Here is a 13806-nt window from a genome sequence, read left to right as displayed (position 1 = left end):
GACAGGGTGAGCAGGAGCCCTGTTACATTATCCCTTACTTAACGTATAACCTATACTCTGTCATAAAGAAAGGACTTAGTCATTTGGTGCACAGCACAACAATATGCCTCTACCTGTGCATTTAAGTCAGTCCATCGTGCCTGCTTGGTATAAACGAGCACAAGCTGCATTTGTTCAGGAATTATCTTCAGGTCAGAGTCCTATATTGATTATTAGTAAATAGTTTTTTAATTTATTTACATTTTCATTCATCTTCTTATTGACAATATGCCAGTATTTCTGCGCATTAAAAATGTATCAGCACTACTGACCCGACGGTAAATGATTACATTTTTAAAATAAATACTAAAACATATTTTCTACTTTTATTCCTGCTGTACTGAAAACACACCAAAGCGTAAATGCATTGTACAGGTAAACCTCTTCTATTTAGAAGTCCATTACTCAACAATTGAATGCATCTGAGGTTATAAAGACTACAAAGAAAATATCACAATATGAGCTTCAGCGCTCAGTGGCTCCCGCAGCGCGCCCTGAGGATCCAGAGGTCAAGCCAGTGTTGTGGTGTGTTTTGAACTTGAGCCAGCCTGTGTGCGTGGTGTTTTTACCGCTGCTGTCACTCACCATTTACCTGCATCATTAAAGCCGTCACCATTACTAAAGAGGGATTAGAAGTCACTTCCTGAATGGCTTCAGCTTTAAAGTTCAGCATGAATTCAGTGGTGCGCTGGTGATGTTCCACTCGTTGATCAAAGAATACGTCTGTGACTATCTGAGTGCGACTGTGCAGAATCAGTTCACTTTGAGTTGTTTGAACTGAAAACATCTGATTTTACATTTTAAGTTGGAAAACACGACCCTGTAAATTGTGTTACACAGTTACAACTATTTAAGGACGACATTTAATTTAAACCTGTGAGTCATCGTAGTTAAAAACAAGCCAAATAACAAAAACAAATATCAAGCCTGCTCTCATATTGTGACTAGAAATTATTCAATTAGTTCTGTATATGCACGGTTGTTATCAGACAACTGTGACCTCGGATGTTTTGAGAAAATCTTCAGCGCAAAATGTACAACCTCAAATCAGACCTCAGTGCTGTCTGAGGCCTCTGACGTGCCAGTTTGTTGTGTAGAAAGGGCATAACGAGATGTGAAAACAGCACATCCTCACTCTGTGACTACCACGAGACCTGCGTCATGTTGCATTCAAGCACTCATTACTTTACTATAAAAGAAACCAGTCACAGCAAACACTCAGTAACTTTTAGGCTTAATGGACTTTATGGGTTCAATTTATGAGCTTCTGTTAATAATAACAACTACTTAAGGAGATGATTTTTTTTTGCCTTACCAGTACTTCATCGCTTTCATCCAACTCCATCACTAGATCAGTTGAACAAACCAGTCCACGCATGTTCTGCTGGCCGGCTAAACTATCATTACACGCAGCAGGTCTGTTGTCAAAGAAAAGCGATGATATCCTCCACCACAAAAGTTAATCAACAAGACTCCGTCCAAAGACACGCTCATTCACTCCGCTACTATCCGATCTTCTCTCATGTTGCACTCTCTCTCTCTCACACAGGCCATTGACATCAACAGGGAGGATAAACTGTCCGAGCAGCGACAGCCAAATCCCTCTTAGCTTTAACACTGTGAGGTCAGAGCGGCCCAGAATGGGACCTAATCTCGCTCCAGGGAATGGACTGAGTCTAAAATTAACCCAAGTTAAAAACAAAACACTGGCTGTCCATTGTGCCCCCCAGTTAAGATCCATCCATTTAAGTCTGAGTCTAGACGATGATGAAGTTTGATAGCGTGTTTTACATACAAGTGAGCACATGAGCTAATCAGATATTAACTCTGCAAGGATGTCAATGTAAGCCACAAAGCAGTAAAGCTCCATGCAGGCTGTATTGTTATGTATGCATGCTACAGCTTCCGCAAGGGTTGGGTTCTAAACTATCTTGATAGGTGATCATGATGAAATTTACCATGATAACAATGAGGAACTGCTTTTACTAGAGATGGATAGCTCAAACAGCCAATCACACAGCAGAGCACACGCCCACTTTCTATTGCAAAGCATTGTTTAAGCTACTGGTGAGGTAGAGGATGTCTTCTGTGAAAGAAGCCGCTTACACACATAAACCCCTGACATTTCTACACAGATTCAGGACATTCATTGTCCGTGTCAGATGAGCTCTCACAACTGGAAATGCTCGGTTAAGTTTAGGTGAGGAGGGCGCCTGAGTATGCACAAGGAGGAGGAGTCTTCCCTTATGGTGACTGTTACCGAGTTAAAATCATGTGCGAGGACGTTCCCACAATACAAATGCAATAGTGGAAAACAATACACACAACTACGCTCAATGTGAGCATCAACAACCTGCCCACTAGCTCACGGTGAAATTTCCTGCTACGTTCATCTCACCCTGACTTTGCAAATTATTATTCCTGTCATCCTCCAAAGCTGAGGAAATTGATGACAAAAATGGTAACATGACGTCAATTATATGGATGCTAATGACAGCTTGGCTAGCTGTGTTCAATAAAGAATATTAAAGAGACACTGCTTTTTGAGTAAAACTTCTTGGTTTAGTTTTTTTTACTAGTTTTAAAGGGATGGTTCAGGTTTTTTGAAGTGGGGTTGTATGAGGTACTTTTCAATAGTAAGTGAACGACGTACAGTAGATAACCAGTCCCTGTTAGAAGAGGCTGGCCGAAGTTCCTACACGAAGCTAAGCTTTATATGCAGCAGACGGGGCCATGAGTAGCTACAATAGTAGCAATATATCATCGTCCTGACCCGTGTGATACAATTATCAATTGGCTGGCATCAAATATTAATATTTCAATTTACAAATATATCGCACCCTAAACCGATTTCCCTGTGATTTTGACTTTGTCACTTCTTCATGACTCCTCGCTGTGGCGCTTATGACATGAATGAGCTTAACGTGAATGGAAATTAACTGACGCAAGAAGTTACTTAGATATTGCTAGACAATCATATACATCACAATATCTATCAATTATTATTATTATTATAGAATCGCTGCATCATGATATTATCGTGGACCACATATCACATATCGCATATCGTATCATGAGTTAGCCTGCGATTCTCACCCCTAACGAGTACCACGTACTTTAGCCACTTTAAAGAGTCCTACGTCTCCTAACAGGGGCCATGCTGAGTGGTTATCTACTGTGCGATGTACACTTACTCTTGATACCTCATACAACCCCACTTCAAAACACCTAAACAATCCCTTTAATTACCAGGTCTTTTGTTTTGAAGAGAAGGAGACCTCTGCAGATAATTCTGCTCCTCCTGAAACCTCACGGTGAACACAGTGACGGAATCTTAACCCAAAAACAAGTTTAGCTCTTAGAGACGGGTTAAGCTAATGTTAGCAGCAGCTTGGCTCACAGTTTATCCTGGCATCCTGTGTGGGTGTTACAGAGCCTCAAAGAGAAAATGTTTTCATTTGAAATTGCTTCATTCAATCGTAATATTTGTTTCAATAATCTTCACTTTAAAAAAAAGAAAGCAGCATTAAAAAGTCATTATAGAAACTTTAGAGAATGCAAATAAAGCTGCTATATGCTATAAGGATAAATAAATGAGCTCTCTGGTTTCTTCAGGCCTCTTTCATCATCAGGATACTGCTCAAACTGGCAGCACTATAGAATCAGAAATCTTGATAAATATTGCTAAATCTAGAAAAAAACATCGGGAACACAAATGTTGCAAAGTGTGAGACAAGTTGCGTCAGGGTCTGGGTTCCTCAATCACCTGGAGGAAAATCTGAAATCATCTACTTTGCTTCTGGCAGATAGATTTATGTAGGGAAAATCCATCATGTAAGGTAAGATAAGGGATTTCCATGTGCACAGTCATAACCCTCGCCCAGCCTTCTGAAACCAGCCCTCTCTCCTCTATAGGTGCTCACTTCAGAGGAAACTATAGTTTGCACATATCCTGGTCCAGAGGCTCCTTGATGACTCATAGGTAAAATGGAGGTCACAACTTCTGGAAGTGGAAGAATGATGTGTGTGTGTGTGTGTGTGTGTGTGTGTGTGAGGGGGTAGTGGCTCTCTTCTTCAGCTCACTGCCTTGCAAAACTTGTTTGCACTATAGTTGTTTGCCCAGCGAGGTTTAAGGACAGCATGAGGACACCCAGAAGGGGCTATTTTACTGCACAACAATGCAAGGAAACCCATGAAAGGCCAATCAGATAAGGTGGAAATAAATCAGCCAGTCGACCCACAATGTCTGCGCTTTAAATCGAGATCAAACAAAGAAAGCAGATCCAAAGAAAGAGAGCAGGCGCTCTCTTGCAGGATTGATTTCACCTCTGGTTTCTCTGTGAGTGCAATACTTCCTTGGGTTGCTCTTTTACCTGTAAAGGCCCTTATCATTCCTTGCTGCATTGCCTTGTCAGGGGAGTGACGCCACACCGGGACTTGAGACTTATGAGGTTCAAAGACAAGTGAAGCAGGAATTGTAAGCAAATGTTTCCACTCTTACTGCAATGCATACAGTTTTTGATGGATGGAGGGAGCTTGTTCTTGTCGGTGTGGCTCTGCTGCTAGCTGCTCTGTGAAACATTAAAGGCTCACAACAACTAAAACACTATCTATAACCTTTTAGCTACATGATTCCTGATATTTGCAAAAAAAAAAGGTCCTTGATTAATTATATGGACAGGATAAAGGCAGTCATACCTTCAAAACAAAAACAACACTGTTCCTCGCTATAACTGACCACCATACTTACATCTAGGAGCTTTATTTAGGCTACTTTACAAAGGTAACGCAACTGTTACCTACACACGCCGAGCTTGTTAAAGAGCTCTTCCACTGCCTGAGACATGAAAGGAAACTGTGAGGTAAAAGCAAACACTACGACTGGGCCTCAAGTGTAAGCAGGTTAACCCGCTCTTTAAGCCTGAAAGCTCCAACAGCAAGAGCTCCATTCACACAATAGGACAATGGAAAAGTTGAAGGCACTATCCAGGCTCTCGCTTAATACACTGAGACCTTTCCATTTCTGCACGAGGCCTATCTCAGCTACAACCTGACACCCGGCCGTCTCACCCCGCAGCTGGCTGCAGAGTGTTGGCCACAGCCCCGGTGCTCTGCTGCCACCAGAAATAGCAACACAGGCTAATAAACGCAGATCCTACGAAGGCAGCCTTCACACCAGCCTTAGACATATCCCACGCCGAGTCAAACTGTAGGTAACGTCTTGCACTTGAGCTCAATGTTAATGCTCACTTCTAAGCAGGAAAGACAGTAGATTAACTGTGTCCAGAAAACTGATACTGACATTTCACAAAGGGGACTGAGCGGTAAAGAATCTGTTAAGTTAAACTGGTTCCACTCCATATAAGACACCAAGGTGATATAGCTAAAGGTTAGCTGGCCTGGTCGACCGTAGCTTATTGTAGATACATCTTTTAACAGTGAAAGCATGACACTGTGATGGTAAGTCCTCATAAAAATATGTGTAATGCACTATGATCTCATTTAGGAATACAACATTGGGCAGGGCTTATATTACTGGTGTTTAACATCTGTCATTCACAATAAACATAATCCATAATAACAGTCCAGAGACAGAGACAGAGTTTTCTACAAACTACGTCACAAGTGTTGAGCCTGCCAAATGAAACAGACGGGTTGGTTTGAATTCCCACTTCCATCCAGTTTAAATAAATGGGTGTTAACTACACTTACATTTTCATTTGACCTCTAAGCAATTCCCATCTGGGGACAAGCACTGCAGATTACTTTGTTCTGTAAAGCTACATGTAACAGGCTTTTTGGCTTATGTTCATTGCATTTGTAGCTATCCTTACATTTAAGCAATTAATAATAATTAATTAGCCATGGATATATTGTTTTAGAGTTTACTTTTATTGGTTAGTTAGCTGAAACGCCTGGCTATAAAGGTAAAGGTAAACTGACAAAGAGTCATATTCATAGTTCATTGTATTGAAACATCAGTTAGATTGTTATCAATCTGGTTTGGCACCTTATCATAATCAATATTGGTAGAATACTTTTGTAACTAATCATAATGTCCCAAAACCATTTTCCTTTCCGATACCTACACTTGAGTATTGGCCAATACTGAGTATTCCTCTTACACAAGAGTGTTAAAAAAAATCATTACTTTATTTAACAGCTGTCTTACTTCTAACCCTGTAAGGATGTGATGTGATTGTTTGGCCTGGCTCAATCAGTACCTACCTAAATCCCTAACCTGAACATAAGCTTAGCAGCTAGAAAGAAGCTGAGCTAACGTAAGCGGTAACTCGGCTCCTCCTGAAGTTCTGATTTTTGAAGCTCCTGTGAGGAACTTTCAGTTTGTGTTGATTTCGGCGCCCCCTGTGGACAGAGTCCTACCTTTTATCTCTTTGCTGATTTTGTCCTGTACATGCTTATTTGGTGGTTTTTAACGTAAAATGTCATCCTGCTTTCTTTAACAGTCATATGTATCACTCTAAATTTTTGCCCTGTAAACAAAGGCAGCGTGCAGTTAATCGCTTGGTCTGACACCTACACCCCCGCCAACAGTTTTAGGCATTAAAATAACTATACAGAACAAATCAGTCTTGTCGCTGATGGTCTGGTTTGCTTTTGTAGGTCATATAGAGTCATCAGAATTAATTTCAGTCCGTTTCATAACCATCGAAAAACTCCTCACAGGTGCTTTAACATGAAAACAATTTATGTTTTCAATGGTTTTAATTATCTTTATACATCCTTAAAGTGTGTATAAGAGAAAAAAGGTTGGCGACTTTGCTAGCTTTGTCTAATGCTTCACTTTCCACTAGCAACCCAATGTTCTTCTTCGCCGCTCTAAAACATTGCTGGTGGCATCCATGATATTATCACTACTATGTAGCCTTCTGTTTTGGAGAAGAAGAAACAAGTCAATTTGTGGGTAGCTAATAATTGGATAAGATTGGTGCCTTGACTAACTTACTCGCCAACACCCGATAATAAATTTGTGGTAGTATCAGAGGATTTTTCAGAGACTGGTATCAGTACCAGTACAACTCTATCAACCATAATCACCTGGCCCTGATAAAAATAGTTCACCCATTCTAGCTTATTGATAGCTTAAACATAACCCTTACCAATATTGTGATGTTAACCCCATAATAATAAAGGACATCTTTATCCAGTTATGTCTACATACTATGATTAGACTGGTCCAGCAAACCACCTGTTGCCTCACCAATCAGTTTGAGTCTGCACCAGCCCCAGGAATCAAATTAACAAGAAACATTTAAACTAATACTCATCACATGTGCAATTTGTTATCAGCTGTAACAATTTCCCTCCCCCAAAACTCTTAATAAAGATGAGTAATAGTGTGTGAGTAATCAGACTTGTCTTCGATACAGTGATTTGTAGGGTTTTGGTAAAGCAAGGCTAGATCAAGTGTAAAACGTGATTAAAAAAGGTATTTGGGCAGTATCTAAAATAAATACTTGACGTCACTCAAGTGAAACCACATTGATCAGTGAGTCATGACTGTTCACAGAGGAATAATGAGACCTGAATGTAAAGCTTACATTTACTTGCTCCTCCCTATTAATAATACATACACGAGCATATGCTTTTAAAATAGAAATAGGAAGACATTTTATAACTTCGGCTTACGTTGTTAGTAAAATGTTTTAAGTTCATCTGGACTGTAACGTGTTTGTAGAAGCTTTACGTCAGGTTTGCCTGTTTACAGTGTCACATCTTTAACGTTAATGGGGGGGTATTGTTTAATACCGACTAAAGCGTTGCCGGTGTGTGAATACACTGTTTATTTTCCAACGGTATTGCAGGGAAACTGAACGTTAGGCTACAGACCTGTACGTTAACGTTCAACAGCCATTATTTGACTGGAATTACAGCCGTTGAAACATTTTACAACAATGGCCGTTAACGTTACATACGTTAACTCAGCAGCTTCAGGTTAAAAAACAACACTTTAAAACTTGGATATTTCAGGAAAAGTAACTTTGGATAATTGTTTCCCAGGCCTCAATCCATGGATAATTCCCAGACAACCCTTTGGGATCTAGCAAAGGCCCTTCACTATTAATATAACACTATCGACCCACCGGGTCACAATTTTAATTAAATTAAAATGTTTGCTGAGTTATAATTGAACTCCTGGAGAAAGTTTGCGCACTTTTCGCAACAGTTGTCAACTTTTCCTACCTGCACGGAATCGGCGGCCATCTTGGTTTTCGCCTTTGAATCAAATCCTACGGGGAGAGAGGAGGGGAGGTGGAACTCCAAAAACAAGCCTTGTTTTAAGTTTCCCTCTCTGGCGACAAAAAGACCGGATTATTTGGACCAAATCATCGGTCATCTCGGAAACACGGGGACTCCCATGCCGTCTTCACACTTCTTTTACACGGTCACGCCGTCCTAGAGGGGTCCTGGAGGGTGGACTGGAGCTCATAAATAAGAAAGCTGAAGCATAAATCTGTCCCAGTGCAGTTGGAGAAAGAGGCGGTGGTTGCAGTGGAAGAGTCCGCCCAGAGGAGCTCCAGTGCTGCTGCTGCTGGGCTGCTCTTAGCCCGGGACAGTTACCACACACGTGACCTAAAACTTCACACAGGCTGAACTTAGCTCATGCTTATAACAAAAACTCATCCTGGGGTACAAACACTGGTATGGAATAACTTATATCTGACATTAGGGTGCCTCAATTTAAAAATAAAATATGTGAGAATATATGTGCAGACAATGAAATATTTAATTTCAGAGGGAAAATATAAGTTGCTTTGTAAAAATGTTCATCAAAAGTTCCCCATTACAAGTTAAAGTCCTGCTAGTAGTAGCAAAAGCAGTGTAAATGCATTATGCTGAATGGCTCCAGTTGCAATGAAATCCATACATAAAAATACCCAATTAGTAGTAAAATAAGGACATTTATAATGAAACTTAAGTATAAGAACGTTTATCAACAAATTAAACATGAATTGAATATCTTAAACTACTCAGAGTGGCCCCTTTAAAAAATACAGAACCATAAAATTTTACTTTTTAAGCTATAACACTGCATCATATTTAATGGGCTACCAATATGTTTTGTACAGCAAAAAGTCATATGCAGAGCAATAAGTGAGATAACTGCCAGGTCTTTGTGATGGGGGTTCTGAAGGTGTGTAGTAAAAGGAGAGTTAAAATAGAAATATTGTACTCAAATAGTGTCTCGAAATATAATTTCATTAGTGGCAAAATTTAATTACAGTACGAACAATAAAAGTTCTCATGCTTTATTACTCAATTAGTGATAAACAGAGTGGGACTGTACTTAAGTAAAAGTTATAATGTTGCCTAACTATAAGTACATGTTACATGTTACACAAAAATAAAGCCTACTTGAAACAGATCTCAAACTTCAAAGTACTCAGAATGGCCCATTCCAAACTGTTACAAAATTGTATTATTTTACTATATTTATGTATAAACGCATAGTTATAGTTGATAAAGGTGGACATTTTTCAAACTGTTTACAGTTGAAAGGTTTGTTCTATAACAGCGCATCATATTTTGGTGTGCCCATGTGTAGTAACAAGTAAGTATTGAAAGGAGCCAGTTGAGGTGGTTCGGTCATCTGGTTAGGAGGCCTCCTGGGCGCCTCCCTTTGGAGGTTTTCCGGGCTCGTCCAACTGGGAGGAGACCCCGGGGCAGACCCAGAGCTCGCTGAAGGGATTATATATCCCGTCTGGCCTGGGAACGCCTCGGAATCACCCAGGAGGAACTGGAAAATGTTGCTGGGGAGAGGGATGCCTGGGTCACCTTGCTGAGCCTGCTGCCACCGCGACCTGGCCCCGGATAAGCGGAAGATAATGGATGGATGGATGGTATATGTAGTAACAAGTAAGTGAGATAAATGTCAAGTGTTTGTAGTCTGGGTAAAACGTACCGTTGTTAAAGTATAAACTAGCAATGCAATAGAAATATTATACTCAAATGAAGTAAGTGCTTTATAATTGAACTTGTACCTCAGGAATTCTGTCAACAATTTAATATTGATCATCAAATAAAAAGGTCAATGCAGACGCAGCTCAAACTTGCTGTGACATAAACAAAAGAGTCAGAGTTGACTTTTGAGTTGCAGTTAGCTGAGGAGGAGCTGCAGTGAAGAAACCACAGGACAAACACTGAAGTCTTCATCACTGGGGCCGCTGCATGACATGTCACACCCCAGTGAGAAGACTAATGCTGCGTTACATAACCCTCAGTGACACAGCCATCACCAGCACCATGTCTCTGACACTGGCACCCTTCAGTGTCTGACATTAAGTTATGGTGTAATGTGTCGGACAACAACAATGATTCCTCGTTTGTAATCTGAGCATTGTCCACAGATTAAACATGTCAGGGGCCTTGTTGGGTGGACTTATAGATGATGGTTTTCCTGTAATGATCCCTGAAAAGGTCACGTCTTTGTTTTGTCTCCACAGCAACACTCTCTAGGAACAGATGAGGGACAGGTACTCCAGACAGTCTGTCTTTCACACATGGATCAATAACGTCTATCAATGATTACACAACTGACACTGTTTGATGTGGCTATGGCGATGGAGCCACATCAAACTATTTCTAGTCTTTGCGACCACTCAAAGCTGCTTTTGCAGTTACTCGTTGGTTATGCCACCGGGAGCAATTTGGGGTTTGGTGTTCGGTGACATGTAGCCTGAGGGAGCTGGGGATCGAACCTCCGACCTTCCAATTGAAAGACAACCGACTCTACCACTGAGCCACTTCCGCCCCGTAATAATGCTGTTTCTGTACCAACAGGTTGATTAATATATATTGTTATTCCCTCTTTCTCCAGATGTTACAGCTCTGTTTTTACAGTTGGATGATCCGTAGGCGTATTATTTCCCACAATAAACATGATTAAAAACTCTGTTAAAAAACTCAGGTTAAAAGTATTACCCCACAAGTTGAAGAATAAAACAAATCCTAATGCATAATGTCCAATTTTAAGGTAAAAATTGGTGTCCCAGCTGACATTGGGCAAGAGGCGGGGGACTGATCACCAGTCAATCAAGGAGTACCCAGAGGACACCCACCCATTTTTGCAGTATGGAAATTCCAATAGGTCACAGAATTTTGTTTAACACTAAACATGGGGACCTTTGTTGCATATCACCTTTCTCTTTCTTTCCTTCCTCTTGTCTGCTTACTTGTTCACTAAGTAAAAACTTCACTGAAAGCTCCTTTCTCAGTATACAGCACTGAAGGTTTTAAATAGTGAAACTTCCTATTGTTTTAAGTCTTGGAACACGACTGGCTCTAAACTGGTAGTGATGTCATAAAACCATCTCCAGCTCTTACTGTAAGTGCATGAGTTAAACTTTCCCCCCCATGCAGATGAATATGAAAACAGCCCTCTAGTGTTAAACTCTGCGCATGCATCCTTCTGCGCAGTGAAGCCCAGACGTCTGAGTGATGGAACAAAAATGTCACAGCCACTACTGTGCTGTTACTTTTGCTCTCTGTCTCCAGGGCTGCGCGGTCCTGGTTCGGACGAAGGGGGTCTTTCTGTGTGGAGTCTGCATGTTCTCCCCGTGCGTGCGTGGGTGTCCTCTGGGTATTCCTTCTTCCTCAATTGGTGACTCTAAAATAGCCCGTAGGTGTGAATGTGAGTGTGAATGTTTGTCTGTCTCTATGTGTCAGCCCTGGGATTGACTAGTGACCTGTCCAGGTGTAACCCGGCCTCCGGCCCAATGACAGCTGGGATAGTCTCCAGCCCCCCCGGGACCCTGAACAGGATAGGCAGTATCGATAATGGATGGATGGATTTTAGTTCAAATCCTGAGCTGCCCTGCTCAAATTAAAAGGTTCAACAAGCTGCATCTTTTACTAGTTTGTTATTTATTGTAAAAAAAGAGAGAGAGAGAGAGAGAGAGAGAGATAAAGAACCTGTTTGAGTCTAAGATGATTCTAAGGTGGGTGATAGATGGTGGTTCACTGTTTCATGAGATCCAACCCCCGGGGATCAGATGTAATTAGCAGCTCCATCACAGGTATCAAATTCTAAACTTAATCTCAGATATTGGATGAATAATCTTGTAAATAATTAATTAATGCAACAAGTGGTTTTACATTTGCGGTGCAGGAAGTTGAAACCGTTTTCCACAGCAGCCATGTTGGATTTTACATCGGTGTTAACTCTCCTGGTGAAACTTTAAAAATCGGCCTGTAGCTGAGGCTCCAGAGTTGTGGAGTGGGGGGTTGAGTGACACCCTCCATGTTTATCTGGGTCAGGAGGCCAAAACCAGGAAGCTGAAACTGGAGTACGAGCTGAGATTAATGAGGATGAGCCCATGGCTGATGACTGTCTGGGATTATGTGAGAGCAGGATGAGTAACGCAGACTGACATCAGCGACTCATGGGAACTTTCTCTGGCCTCTGGGACTCCTGCGAACTCACATAACCAGGGTCCTATTCTAATGTCTCTCAATTTAGCAGAAAGGAAAGAAACTGTTGAGTATGTACAGCCGGAAAGGTGCCACAATATGACAGCTTTGTGTGTTTTTATCATAGATTTTAAAATATATATCTAAACTGTACGGCACAGACATGTTTACATTGCTGCAAACACCAAAACAATACTCTGGGGTGGAAAGGATGCTGTGACACGATGTTCTTTTTTATTTTACTATAACGACTAATTTTGTTTTCTAATTATGTTTACCTTGAGGACCCGTAACGTCCCTTTAATTTGAATGCATGCATATATGAAATAGGACACATTACCTCTGTTTTGTTTAGATGATTCTTTGCTGTCTTTAAACTCAGCAGTGACAGGATTTATTACTCAGTTTTTGTGGTGATTGACTCTGACCTGACAGGATGAGTTGGACTGGTTGCAGGCTTGCAGCCACTCCCTATTTAAGTTGTCTTGCCCTTTTTGACAAATTGTTTGCCTGATGAATGTCTAGTAACGAAACGTTGCAAATAAATATCATTTCTGCAAGTTAGACAGTGTTAACAGAGTTTACATTTTTTTGTGGAAAGGATGTTGAAATGGTCACACACACACACAAAAACACACACACACACACACACACACACACACACACACTCAGTCGGAGTCAGCAGCAGACCTGGCAGCTCTTGATCTCCCTCTGCAGGACACCAGCCCTGAAATAATCCAGCTTTAACTCTCACAGTGGCTGTCAATCTGCCATTACCACTCCCTGCTCTGTCCTACCAGATAATGATGGTGCACAAACATTCGGAAGAAATGAAGGAACACACATTTTTGTCAAATGTTCTGTATATATATTTTTGGCAAACAAAAGATGAGTACAACCATGTTGTTTTTCTGTTCCATATGACAAAGCTGTGTAAAGAAGGCACACAACAACAGTACAGCATGTTTTCTATTCATCTGTATGTTTAAATACTCCGGGAGCCGTGATGACACTGTACATCCAAGTAGAACATTTCCTGTGCAGCTTCTCCGGCTCAGACTAGTACACTTTCTTAATGGGACGGTAAGCGTTTCCAAATGTTAGTTAGCAGTTTATGAAGTGGAGACAAGAGCTTTAATTAGCCAATAAAAGGCCATTAAAAGCACAATAAACCGAACCTTTAAGAAAACAAGAGATGAAAACTACACAAGGAAATTAGCTAAGTTATCACAGAGCTCCCCAACATCTTTTTAGTGCACAACTGCAAAGAAAAGAGCAGCGCTTTAAAGGAGATGTTTGACATTTTGTGGCATGAGAAGAAGAACGCAAAAACTG

General features: G+C 40.9%; 1 protein-coding gene across 1 annotated transcript in view; it reads right to left on the bottom strand.

The window, feature by feature from the left end:
• Window positions 1-8469, bottom strand: part of pkn2a (protein kinase N2a) — a 29515-nt gene extending 21046 nt beyond the window's left edge. Inside the window, exon 1 of the mRNA XM_069684219.1 lies at window positions 8245-8469. Coding sequence (XP_069540320.1) covers window positions 8245-8265 — 21 coding nt within the window. The 5' untranslated portion in view covers window positions 8266-8469. The remainder of the gene's footprint in view (window positions 1-8244) is intronic.
• Window positions 8470-13806: the final 5337 nt, after the last annotated feature.

The sequence above is a fragment of the Semicossyphus pulcher genome, unplaced genomic scaffold, assembly GCF_022749685.1.
Source record: "Semicossyphus pulcher isolate SPU_LCO1_2020_fin unplaced genomic scaffold, fSemPul1.0.p SCAF_7, whole genome shotgun sequence".
NCBI classification, from domain to species: Eukaryota; Metazoa; Chordata; class Actinopteri; order Labriformes; family Labridae; genus Semicossyphus; species Semicossyphus pulcher.
Note: the sequence above shows the minus strand (reverse complement) of the source record. Positions and strands in the feature narration are given on the sequence as shown.